General features: G+C 43.3%; 1 protein-coding gene across 1 annotated transcript in view; it reads left to right on the top strand.

The window, feature by feature from the left end:
• LOC126428470 (vacuolar protein sorting-associated protein 37A) overlaps positions 1-8,759 on the top strand; it is a 70,639-nt gene extending 61,880 nt beyond the window's left edge. Inside the window, exons 6-7 of the mRNA XM_050090405.1 lie at positions 5,450-5,569; positions 8,604-8,759. Of these exons, the coding sequence (XP_049946362.1) occupies positions 5,450-5,569; positions 8,604-8,678 (195 nt within the window). The 3' untranslated portion in view covers positions 8,679-8,759. The remainder of the gene's footprint in view (positions 1-5,449; positions 5,570-8,603) is intronic.
• Positions 8,760-13,722: the final 4,963 nt, after the last annotated feature.

Below are 13,722 nucleotides of genomic sequence, written 5' to 3'. Positions count from 1 at the left end.
AAATGTGGGCGAGCGTTACCGTGGAGTACAGTCAGTTCGCATATTCTTCTTGGTCATTTTTCTTGGACTGTGTCTGCAAGATGTCTCAGTTGTTGATGATAAATGTCAGCAATGATGGTTAGACCTGGAGGAAGCAAGTCGTAGTGCACCGCACCGCACAGTCACTGTTCCACCAGATATGTAACATACGTGAGCATAAAGACACCATTTCTTGTCACCAGTAATGGTACCGGATAGGGATGGTCGGTGTTATTCGCTAGCCAGGCAGAGATGCACATACGATCATCCACTAATCTTTGTGATTTTGGCTCAAAGCGTGCAGTACCCGTACACTCGATTTGTGAACCTTCCCCGTTGTGTGCAATGTCACACAGTGGTGGGGTTCATCACATTTGACAGTTTTTGAGTACACTGTGATTGATAATTGTGGATGAATGTGTTTGAATGATCTTCATGGTAACCCAAAGGTCTTCCCGATTGTGGAGCGTCACTAATGTCAAAACAAGTCTCTTTAAAATGAGAAAACCTCTTTCTTCCCGAGCTCTGTCGAGTGGCATTGTACACGGCACAAATGCTTCTGGCTGCCTCCGCTGCAGCTACCCCTCTATTGAACACAAACAGAAGGATATGTGAGACATGTTCTGATTTCTCCACTTAGCACCCAATTTTCTAGTGTCCACAGCTCCACTCGTTGTTGTTGTTGTTGTTGTTGTTGTGGTCTTCAGTCCTGAGACTGGTTTGATGCAGCTCTCCATGCTACTCTATCCTGTGCAAGCTTCTTCATCTCCCAGTATCTACTGCAACCTACATCCTTCTGAATCTGTTTGGTGTATTTTCTCTTGGTCTCACTCTACGATTTTTGGCCTCGACGCTGCCCTCTAATACTAAATTGGTGATCCCTTGATGTCTCAGAACATGCCCTAGGAACCGATCCCTTCTTCTAGTCAAGTTGTGCCACAAACTCCTCTTCTCTCCAATCCTATTCAATACTTCCTCATTAGTTATGTGATCTACCCATCTAATCTTCAGCATTTTTCTGTAGCACCACATTTCAAAAGCTTCTATTCTCTTCTTGTCCAAACTATTTATCGTCCCCGTTTCACTTCCGTACATGGCTACACTCCATACAAATACTTTCAGAAATGACTTGCTGACATTTAAATCTATACTAGATGTTAACAAATTTTTCTTCTTCAGAAACGCTTTTCTTTCCATTGCCAGTCTACATTTCATATCCTCTCTACTTCGACCATCATCAGTTATTTTGCTCCCCAAATAGCAAAACTCCTTTACTACTTTAAGTATCTCATTTCCTAATCTAATTCCCTCAGCATCACCCGACTTAATTCGACTACGTTCCGTTATCCTCGTTTTGCTTTTGTTGATGTTCATCTTATACCCTCCTTTCAAGACACTGTCCATTCCGTTCAACTACTCTTCCAAGTCCTTTGCTGTCTCTGACACAATTACAATGTCATCGGCGAACGTCAAAGTTTTTATTTCTTCTCCATGAATTTTAATATCTACTCCGAATTTTTCTTTTGTTTCATTCACTGCTTGCTCAATATAAAGATTCAATAACATCGGGGAGAGGCTACAGCCCTGTCTCACTCCCTTTCCAACAACTGCTTCCCTTTCATGCCCCTCGACTCTTATAACTGCCATCTGGTTTCTGTACAAATTGTAAATAGCCTTTCACTCCCTGTATTTTACCCCTGCCACCTTCAGAATTTGAAAGAGAGTACTCCAGTCAACATTGTCAAAAAATGACAATCGATAAATAAACCCATAGCAATCAGTATACCAACATGCAAATAAAAAATGCAATGAACTTGTGCACCAACCTAATAACTAAGAGAAGTGACGCCCCTTCTGCCTTAATACGTCACCCCCAGTTCGAGTATAGCTTAGGCTGCCATATGCTCTCTCACTCTCTCTCTCTCTCTCTCTCTCTCTCTCTCTCTCTCTCTCTCTCTGTCTCTCTGTCTCTGTCTCTGATGGAGCCTTCCCTTTACCTCCCATCCCGTGGCAGTGCGAGTACAAGCCACGTGTGATTGCATGGCAGCAGCCATTGCATTCTGTAGTAAAAACGGACGGTGCACATCCACTTGTCATTTCTCCTCAGTTGACAGTGGGACGACACAGCTTAAGATCGTCACCGGTTCGATGCTAGCTACCGATTTCCAGTGAGTCGTGTGAGCAACAAGTAGTTTACTGTGAGCTGTGGCATTTTATGGCCAAAAAATTCTGAAAAGTGTGACATTGCTGGACATATGACACTGTCACAAATGCACGACTGGTGTCTAAAGAGGATTGTACTTGAAAGGTGTTCAAAATAGATTGAACTTTTTTGTTCTCCCTGTGTTCAGTTTGTGGAGAGAGGTGTCGGTGGCAATGATTGCTACTGGATACGCTCAAGTTTTGATTGAAATATCCACCATTCCGAAGACCACAATTAGCTGCGCAACAACAGAAGGCATGTTGTGTTGTGGATCACTGAAAGACAGTGTCTGTTATCACAGTTTGTCACAGCTTTTGGTGACAGTTTCTGTTCAGTCCACCTGATGAAAACTCCAGTGAGCATCAGCATAGAAAACTTGTAGAGACAGATGCTTATGCAAAGGCCAAAGTAGCAGCAGTCCACATTCACTGCCTGGAGTTTGGCAAACCTTCCAACTGAGCTCCACAAATTCAGTTCAGAAACCTGTTAGCATCACTCAACACTCTGGAATGTTGTTTGTAAGTGTTTGATATTCGGGAGGAACTTGCTTCACCTTGTGGAGGCATTCACCCTTGCACCATCTTTAGTTGGGATAGTTGGCAAATGAAAATTTTACGGACAGGGTAGTCTTCAGTGGTATCGAGAGCAGAACCGTCAGAGAGAATGTTTGAATCTGGGGTTCAAAAAACACTCGGTGAATCGCTGGAGAAACTGTCATGTGTTCAGAGTTAAATGTCTCTATTTCCAAGCACCGAATGGAGCTATACAGGCCATTTTTCTTTGCAGAAGGAACTGTAATGGGACATTCGTATCTCGATACAATCCGTATGCCGTCGATACGACTGAGAGGGGACTCTCGAGATTTCATTTTTCTGGCAGGACAGATCCCCACCACACCTCTGTAATGACGTGAGAAAGTATCTGGACGAACATCGTCCACAACGTCAAGATCGCACTAGCCCTGACGTAGACGTGTTGTCGAGACGGACCTCGAGGTCTCCAGATGTGACACCGTGTGTGTTCTTTTTGTGGTCTTTTTCTCACCGTCACCTCGAGATCTGACAGGGGTGCGAGAGTGGATTGCAGAAGCTTCTGCTACCATTGCGAGAGAGGAAATGGACTGTCAACTAAATGTGTCGTGAAGGGTGGTCTTATTGACTCTTCGTAAGGTAGATAAAAATATTTTGACATGTCACTGTATGTACGGTATATAAAGGATTGTAATCCGGTATCAGGAGGCTGGAAGCTATAGGTTACATTCTTTTTCAGACACCCTGTATATTGAAAACCTACGTCCCAAATACTCAGCCTGTCCCCTGTTTTATTGCGAGTAGCAGTGTTCTCGGGCAGTTGTAGTTTGGCAAGTGTTCCCACATGAGCAAGCACTGGTGCTGAAGCAGGGAGCAACATATAGCTTGATGTAGAATGGGCCGGTCAGCAAGTGTGTGCCTGGAGGTGCAGCACCGGGACGACACAAAGTTTAGTTGGCTACTGTAATGAAACATTAAGTAAAAATGCATTACTCAAAATAAATGTAGCAATAAGTGTTAATTCATTCCCTCCACACATTTATTAATTTAAGTGTCCAGCATACATGTAGGCCCTGTAGCCATAATTTTTATTCTTATTATTACAGGTTTCAAGCGTTGCGCATTTTTCTGTTGCGATACCTGTCTTTTCCTCGACTACTCCCTTTTGATTTTGTTGCAGTTTTGAGACGTAATCTTCAGGGATTCATTCTGATAACATATTAGTTCCATATGGTTCTGTTTTCAAGGATTTTGTTTTCTGATCTATAAATTCAATTCATTCCTTTCTCAGTTATGTCTGATCTGCAGTGCCTTTTTACTGTCCTGAGAAATCTCATTTCTGCTGTCTGAATTCTGCACTCGTATTTCTATGTGACCCACGATTCAGTTCAATACAATAAAACAGGAAAGGCCACAGTTTTATAATACTGTAATTACTCTGCTTCCAGTGTTTTGTTTTTCAAGCAGCATATATTTTTATTTGAGAATTTTGCTAGTTTTTTCTTTTTATCTCTATCATACTCATATGTAATGTCAGATCCTAGATAGTTAAAACATTTAAGTTTTTTTATTTAACTATCAACGACAGTGCTTGATCCTTTGGAATCTTTTTCCCTATAAGCCACATATTTATTTTTTTTTTTTTTTTTTTACTGTTTGTATATTTGTGTTACATGCTTTGAATATTCTGCCTGGCAAATAATCTTTTTTTTTTTTTGGGTCAAAAGTGTGTGCATAATTGATAGACGTTGTGAAAGTGAGGGCAGCAGCCATAAGTAGCACGGATAATGATATAGGAATTTGCCCTCATGTCTCAGAGTGTTACATCTGTATAATACACGTCAGAAAACAAACCACTACTAACAAAAGAACGGCAACAGAAAAAAGTAATCTCATTGTCTGAAAAGGGAGACCGGCATAAATGTGAGGGATCGACCTGCTGTCACTGTGTACTAATTATCCAAAGATATTTTTAGTAGTATATCTGAGTGCGTCTAAAGTGAAAAAACAAATGGGCTTTAGATAGGGATGCTGTACAGCAGGTGCAGCACTCAGGTCAAAACAAATAATTGAACAACGAAGAGGATCTGCAGAGAAACCACCTCCATATTCCTAAACATTATAAAACCATTCGATAATGTTAGAAGAGGAAGTCCGAATCACAAATCGAGAAGAGACTATCGTTTACAAGTGACAGGCACCCTGAGAAGCCTGTGCGGAGTTACCTCTTTCATCTCGGATTTAAATGGTATATTATTGTACCGTAGCTGAAATTTTTTTATTCCACAAATAATTACTAAATCTATTCTGAGGACTAATGCTGTCAGCAATCACATATATTTCTCCCCTGTAGACACCAGTCGGTGTTAACACACCGAACCAGATGACGGACCGAGACTCGAATTCGGACCCGTACCTTTCGCAGATGGCAAACTACCTACTGTGCCGGCCGAGTGCAATCCACAGACCGGTTCCAAAGTTTCTCCCGGTTGCAGGCTTCTTACATTTTCCATCGAAAATTGTGCTGCCATCCGGGATGCGGACTGTTTATTATTTAACTGCGGACTGTTTATTATTTGATGTTCTGAGCCTAAATCTGTATCGACTCCCGAAAGTAGACCCAGTGGTCGTGAAATAGTTGAGTATTAAGTACACATTCTTCGGCATTGTCTACCCACCACTCTGTGCTCTTCTGCAGGAGACACTCTGCCTGGCGGCCCAGCAGAGCGACGAGGAAAGCGACGCCGTGGCGGAGGCCTTCCTCTCCGGCCGTGTCGACGTCGAGCGCTTCGCGGCTCAGTACATCAGGATACGCGCGGTGAGTGCCGACTGCTTGCCGTAGTCCAGCTTCCACCTCCCTTCCACTTTCCAGCGTTACGAAACTGACGATTCTCGAAGCCTCTGGCCGTCTCGTATCAGCCGATTCCACCTTTTAGTCGAGTTGTGCTACAACTTCCTTTTTTTCCTATTCTATTCGTGACTTCCTTATGAGGTATGTGCTCTACCAATGTAATCTTCAGCATTTTTCTGTAGCGCCACATTTCAAAAATTCTATTCTCTGCTTGTCTATCATCTGAGTTTCACTTCCGTATGTGGCTACACTCCAGACAAATACTTTCAGAAAAGACTTCTACATCTACATCTACATTTATACTCCGCAAGCCACCCAACGGTGTGTGGCGGAGGGCACTTTACGTGCCACTGTCATTACCTCCCTTTCCTGTTCCAGTCGCGTATGGTTCGCGGGAAGAACGACTGTCTGAAAGCCTCCGTGCACGCTCTAATCTCTCTAATTTTACATTCATGATCTCCTCGGGAGGTATAAGTAGGGGGAAGCAATATATTCGATACCTCATCCAGAAACGCACCCTCTCGAAACCTGGCGAGCAAGCTACACCGCGATGCAGAGCGCCTCTCTTGCAGAGTCTGCCACTTGAGTTTGTTAAACATCTCCGTAACGCTATCACGGTTACCAAATAACCCTGTGACGAAACGCGCCGCTCTTCTTTGGATCTTCTCTATCTCCTCCGTCAACCCGATGTGGTACAGATCCCACACTGATGAGCAATACTCAAGTATAGGTCGAACGAGTGTTTTGTAAGCCACCTCCTTTGTTGATAGACTACATTTTTTAAGGACTCTCCCAATGAATCTCAACCTGGTACCCGCCTTACCAACAATTAATTTTATATGATCATTCCACTTCAAATCGTTCCGCACGCATATTCCCAGATATTTTATAGAAGTAACTGCTACCAGTGTTTGTTCCGCTATCATATAATCATACAATAAAGGATCCTTCTTTCTGTGTATTTGCAATACATTACATTTGTCTATGTTAAGGGTCAGTTGCCATTCCCTGCACCAAGTGCCTATCCGCTGCAGATCTTCCTGCATTTCGCTACAATTTTCTAATGCTGCAACTTCTCTGTATACTACAGCATCATCCGCGAAAAGCCGCATGGAACTTCCGACACTATCTACTAGGTCATTTATATATATTGCGAAAAGCAATGGTCCCATAACACTCCCCTGTGGCATGCCAGAGGTTACGTTAACGTCTGTAGATGTCTCTCCATTGATAACAACATGCTGTGTTCTGTTTGCTAAAAATTCTTCCTGTCACTTAAATTCAGTGTCGTATTCAATGTTAACAAATTTCTCCTCTTCAGAAATGCTCTTCTTGCCATGGCCAGTCTACATTTTATATCCTCTCTACTTCAGTCATCATCAGTTATTTTGCTGCCCAAATAACAAAACTCATCCACTACTTTGTCTCATTTTCTAGTCTAATTCCCTCATCATCAACTGATACAATTTGACTACATTCCTTTACTTTTGTCATTGTTCATCTTATAACCTCTTTTTTAGATCCTATCCATTGTGTTAGACTGCTCTTCGGAATTCACGGCTGTCTCTGACGGAATTGCAGTGTCAGTGTAGACTGCAGACGTCTTATTTCTTCTCCCCAAATTCTATTTCCCTATCCGAATTACTCCTCGGTTCACTTCAGTGCTCAGTCAGAGTATAGATTGAATAATGTTGGCAATAGTTTAAATGTTGGCAACAGATTACAATTGTTACTGATTCACTTTCGTGTCCTTTGACTCTTAAAACTGGAGTCTTGTTTTGATGCAAGTTGTAGGTAAAGGTTCACTGGCTGTATCTTACCCCTGCTGCCTTCAGAATTTCAGAGACTATTCTGAAAAGGAAAGTTGTTACCATATAGTGAAGGTGCCAAGTCGCAGGTAGGCACAACAAAAAGACGGTCACAAATAGAGCTTTCGGCCCTTGTCCTTTGTCAACAAAACACACACACACACACACACACACACACACACACACACACGACTGCAGTCTCAGGCAAGGCCTTGTTGGCCGATAACTCACTTTCCGTCAGTCTTTTTGTTGTGCCTGCGTGCGACTCGCCACCTCCGCTATATGGTGAGTAGCAACTTTCCTTCTCATAATATTGTTACATTCCATTGTTTGAAGGAGTGTATTCTAGTGTATATTGTCAAAAGCTTTAACTAGACCTACAAATGCTACAAACCTAGGTTTGCCTTTTGTCTGTCTATTTTCTACAATAGTTCGTAGGCTGCTTTGTGTTCCTACATTTTTCTGAAATTCAGTCTGGCCTTCCCCAATGTCAGCTTGTAGTACTTTGTCCATTGTTCTGTAAATAATTTGAGTCAGTATTTTCCAACTGTGACTTCTCAAATTTGTAGTGCGCCGATATCATAGCTGGTGGCACTTACCTTTTCTAGGATTAGAATTATTACGTTCTTCTCAAAATCAGAGTGTATTTCACTATTCTTGTAGCTAGGTGAAATGTTTTTTTCTCTTCTGGCATTTACTCTTCTGTTTATATAACACTGTCTTCAAGTTCATTTCCCTGCTGTAGCCCCTCTATATATTTCTCCCACCTTTCACCTGTCCCTTCTCCTTTCGACTCCGCCTCGCCGTCCGAGTTCACGATGTCGTACGGCTAGTTCTCCTTTCTGCAAAGCTCTCTTTAATTTTCCTATACACATCTACCTTTCCCCTAGTCGTGCACGCTTCTACGACCTCACATTTGTCGTATAGCCAGTTCTGCTCGGCCACTGTGCATTTTCTATCAGTCTCTTTTTAGACCTCTGTATTCAGATTTTCTTCTTCCATTTCATGCATTTTTTTATATTTTCTCCTTTTGTAAATTAAATTAAATATCCCCCGTGTTATCCGAGGATTTGGTCCTATGCTGTCTTCATAATTGTGTGCGGTATTTTAATCTGTGTGAGCAGTGTTGTCTTACAAGCAGTGTACTAGTAGCACTAAGGTGACAGGGGGTGTGGTGGTGCCTCGTGTTTCAGCTGAGCCACGAGAGGAAGACGAAGGAGGAGAAGCTGCAGAGCCAGCTGAGGGAGCTGCAGAGGGCCGGCTATTGACGGGTGACGGGGCAGCGGCAGACTACTGTCACCACTGTCGCTATTTTTGTTAATTATAATATTCAGTTATTTATATGCAAACGTGTTCTTTTTATTTAAGTGTCCCCTGTCTCAAAGAAGAGAGTGTGTGTGTGTGTGTGTGTGTGTGTGTGTGTGTGTGTGTGTGTGTGTGTGTGTGTGTGGCATCTGCCGAGACTGATGTACACCGTCTATACTTTCCTGCCTGTATTGTAGTGCTGCTTTGCAACCGGGAATTATTTTGAGCACACTGTCGCACGCGGCTCGTGAAGTGGAGTAGTATGGCCTACAGACTGATTCCGAGAAAATGGTTTCGTTGACTGCCAAATCCGGTGTGCTGTAAAGTTAGACAAGCCTGTGGAGCAGTTTACAACAGAAGAGAAAACTGGCATAATGGGACGTATCTCTTATTTCACGAAAATACGTCGGAAATATAAGTCTGTATCCTGCCTGCACCCGAGTCAAAAGCCGTGTCGGGGTCATTTAAGAACCGTCTGAGACTCTGGAAACTACAAGTTTACTGCATCCTGTGCAAGTACACGAAAGAGCCACTAGGTCAAACTGTCTACATGCTACGGGAAAGGTGCACAGACTGTTAGCACTCTGCAGACCGAGAGCAGATTTGCTCTCAGAGCACTGCGTCTGCAAAGAAGAGACTGCGAAGTACGACGACGTCAGTTCCGTCTGGCTCGACAGCAGAGTGTGGTTCCCTCAGTCGGATGTGTGTAAAGTGAGTTACTGTTTAATGTGGAATCCGTACCGTGTCTCTCTCCTGGCAAATTTTCACATCGTTGAGAAGTGAAGGTTAGGTTAAAGGGAGACCAAAATATACCACAGCCACACCAAGATTCGACCCTGCAATCTTTCAGTTTCCGGCCTTACGCTTGATTGTGGGGCTGGCATATACTGCCATTTCATTTTAATAATGATCCAGCTACACTATTAAAAAGCAGTTTCCGATTAAGTAAGGTTTGTGACGCAGCCTGAGCTGTACTTGTAGTGCAGTGGTGGCATGTGGGAAGATCCACACGAACTGAGTAGCACCTCCCCCACCTGGAGCTGAGGCGTAGTGAGAAGCTTTCCCCTCCACCCACGCCGGGCTCTAAGGGTCTGGGATCGACAGTGGGACATGGCACCCGGCAGGAAAAAGTCGGCTTTCCGAACTGCCCGAGGAGAGTGACGAGCCGGCTCGACGAGACGTCGCACGCTCCATTTCGGGCTAGTCGACCTAAGACCTGAAAAAGGTTCAAAATTTGTCGGCGAGCTTTTCCGGGATTGTCGACATCTGCCTTCGAGTGTTCGCCCAGTGTAGGACATTCCTGTGAACTGAGTAATGTCTGCCTAATGACTTTATAATAGTGTACTTACTTTGGCAATACATTTTGAAGCGTGCTTCACCGTTATGACTGCATTTGGCTATTGAAGATCCTCCATTGTGATGTCGAGAAATGTGTATCTGTTAATTTTGCCAATTTCTGTCATACGACACATCAATGAAACAACTTCCACTTATCGATTACTCTATTATATGAATGTACGTAGTTTTCGAGTTACATCAATTTGTACGTTCCTTTAAAATTTGAAGCACTGTCTCCAAAAAAATGTGTGTGTTTGCAAACACACACATACCCACTAAACTGTTTTGCTTTTGCATGTCAAATGGTATCGGCATCAACTACATTGTATATTTGTAGTAGTTCAAAGGGAGTGTTTGTTTGTATTGCAGGAAAATGGAATTGAGTAATCGAATAAATTCAGACTGCCAGCCTGTACCTACCTTTGAGAGCTGAAATATTTATTACTGCAATGGGACACGTATTGACGACAGCCTAGCTTTTGGAACAGACAGCTGTTTCACGGTGGAGGAGAGGGATAGGTTTGGAAAGGTTTACAGGGAGGGCAGCTAACTGAGATAAGAGAGAGCAATCTGTAAAGTAAGGCAGTAGGCAAAGATAAATTTTTGTTTATTACACACTTTCAAAATTTATCTTCGTACCAAATATTTTGGGCACGAGACATAAGTTGTCAAGTCTCGACCCTCGCCATATCTCCTTCTCCTCGAGCACACACCGCACATTTTCTCGTGGTGAATTTCTCTGCAAACCAAATCACATTTCGACACTGGTTCTATTTTGGAAACCAGTAAGACTGTCGCCGTACTCGTACTCTCCCCACGGGGTTCCGACTGGTGATGTCTCGTATTAAAAGCTGGGGTGCTAGCTGCGTGGAGACGCGTGTAGCTGGCAGATGTGCACACAGTTTACTTTAGAGAACTTATCTAACTCACAGCAGTAAGCAGATCAATACGAGCACTGGTTCGCATATTTAAATGGTATATACAGTCGGACTCATCTCCCCCAGTCTGCGGGTCGATAGTCTGCCGACAGCATTTCGGAGACTCTTATCCGGATAATATTTTCAGATATACACTGCTACACAATTACCACTTTCGACATACAAATAGCTGTCTCACTTGCAAAATACTACTTACCTGCCCCGTTCGAGAATATGCACCTCCGTCCGAGAGGGACCGTCGCCGTACATCTTGTAGGCTCTAGTAGTCGGTGCTACAGTGAAGAGATGACATTACACTTCGGTGTTCCTTTTCAGTGTTTTTCTGACTTACTGACAGTTAGTAAAAGTACCTGTACTGTGTCAGGTTCCGAGTTGTCTGACACTATATTCAGTAATCCTGCTGCAAAATGCAAATCGAAGAGGATTTGTCCAAAAATTAAACAGTGTAATTATATTTTTAAATAAAAATTGAAAACATGTCAACTGTGCAATTGTTGTCGAATTATGTGAATACCCACCAATTATTGTGGCTTGAATTTTTCTGCTGCTTGTGATTTAAATATGGCACATTAAAAACCTAGAAGATAATGTTTACAACAATTTTTTTTTTTTTTTTTTTTTTTCTACATATCTCGGCAGTGTTAACATGAAGTATGTCAATAATCTTTTATTGTGCACGGGAAGAACACTAACACTGCATTCATGATTCCTTTTTTGTTTTTATTCTAACACTGGAACTGATATACTTGATTGTTTTCGCTATTTTTAAATACATTTGTGGTTCAAAGATTTAACAATATTAATTAGGATGGGTTGCTACCCACCACATAGAAAAGGCATTAGACAGTGGACAAATTACCCATCTTCAGCTGCAGCCCATCCTTCCACAATGACCTCTACATGTCGGAGCACTCATCGAGCTAATTCTACAAAACTGTATAACTCTTGCCCACACTTCCTTCCAGTACCTAATGCTCCATTTATTAAATCCCAAATTTCTACATTCGAAATTTGGGATTGCTGAGTATGTTTTAATAAATGGAGCATTATGTACTGGAAGGAAGCGTGGGCAAGAGTTGTCTCCCCGACTGAAACCCTTGCCATCCGAGAAAGAGACTGGCACACACGGTTCCGCCTGAAAAAGCTGTGCAATGTATTCACCTTATAAACCCGCCTCAGGCTACCACTATGGGCCACCACTACGGGGCCTCTGTGACACCTCCCACACGTCACCTCGTAGCCTCCGAACCTTGCCGCACAGACGTACTAAATCTGCCACTCTCTCAGAAATTCACTTCTGTCCCCCTTCAGAAGCTCGAGTCTAAACAGTTCCATTGTGAAGCTGTCCTCCAAAACTCTTGACATACAGAAGTACCGGGTGATCAAAAAGTCAGTATAAATTTGAAAACTGAATAAATCATGGAATAACGTAGATAGAGAGGTACAAATTGACACACGTGCTTGCAATGACATGGGATTTTATTAGAACCAAACAATACAAAAGTTCAAAAAATGTCCGACAGATGGTGCTTCATCTGATCAGAACAGCAATAATTAGCTTAACAAAGTAAGACAAAGCAAAGATGATGTTCTTTACAGGAAATGCTCAATATGTCCACCATCATTCCTCAACAATAGCTGTAGTCGAGGTATAATGTAGGGAACAGCACTGTAAAGCATGTCCGGAGTTATGGTGAGGCATTGCCATCAGATGTTGTCTTTCAGCATTCCTAGACATGTTGGTCGACCACGATACACTTGCGACTTCAGGTAACCCCAGAGCCAATAATTGCACGGACCGAGGTGTGGGGACTTGGGAGGCCAAGCGTGACGAAAGTGGCGGCTGAGCACACGATCCTCACCAAACGCCACACGCAAGAGATCTTTCACACGTCTAGCAATATGGGGTGGAGCACCATCCTGCATAAACATCGTACGTTCCAGCAGGTGTTTATCGGCCAGGCTGGGGATGATGCGATTCTGTAACATATCGGCGTACCTCTCACCCGTCACGGTAGCTGTTACAAAACCAGAATCACGCATTTCCTCGAAGAAAAAAGGCCCGGTAACCGTAGATGTGGTAAATCCAACCAATACATTCTTGTCGTTCAATGGAGTTTCCACAACAGTTCTAGAATTTTCGGTAGCCCAAATTCTGCAGTTGTGGGCGTTGACAGACCCTCGGAGCGTGAAATGAGCTTCATTGGTCAACAACACGTTACTCAACCAATCGTCATCTTCCTCCATCTTTTGATATGCCCACACCGCAAATGCCTTCCGCTTCACTAAGTCGCCAGGTAACAGTTCATGATGCCGACGGATTTTGTACGGATAGCGTCGGAGGGTACGCCTAAGCGCCAACCAAACAGTAGTGTATGGAATGCCGGTGCGACGTGCGACTGCACGAGCGCTGACTTCCCCGTGCATAAACGAACCCGCTGCAGTCTCCATTTCTTCCTGAACTGTCTGAGCAGCATTACGCCTTGTGCTCGGTCGACCACTATGGGGTCTATCGTGTAAACAACCCATGGCTTCGAACTTCGAAATCATTCTCTCCACAGCTGCATTTGTCAACAGACCTTTACCCGTTCGAATCCCCTTCCCATGGCGATAGGATCGTAACGCTGAACTAGCACGTTCCCATTCTGATAATACAGCTTCACTAAAAGCGCCTTTTCAGGTAACATCAGCATGCTGCGACTGCTGGCGCATCTGATTCTCTCTCTCATTA

The sequence above is a fragment of the Schistocerca serialis genome, chromosome 12 (assembly GCF_023864345.2).
Source record: "Schistocerca serialis cubense isolate TAMUIC-IGC-003099 chromosome 12, iqSchSeri2.2, whole genome shotgun sequence".
NCBI lineage: Eukaryota > Metazoa > Arthropoda > Insecta > Orthoptera > Acrididae > Schistocerca > Schistocerca serialis.
Note: the sequence above shows the minus strand (reverse complement) of the source record. Positions and strands in the feature narration are given on the sequence as shown.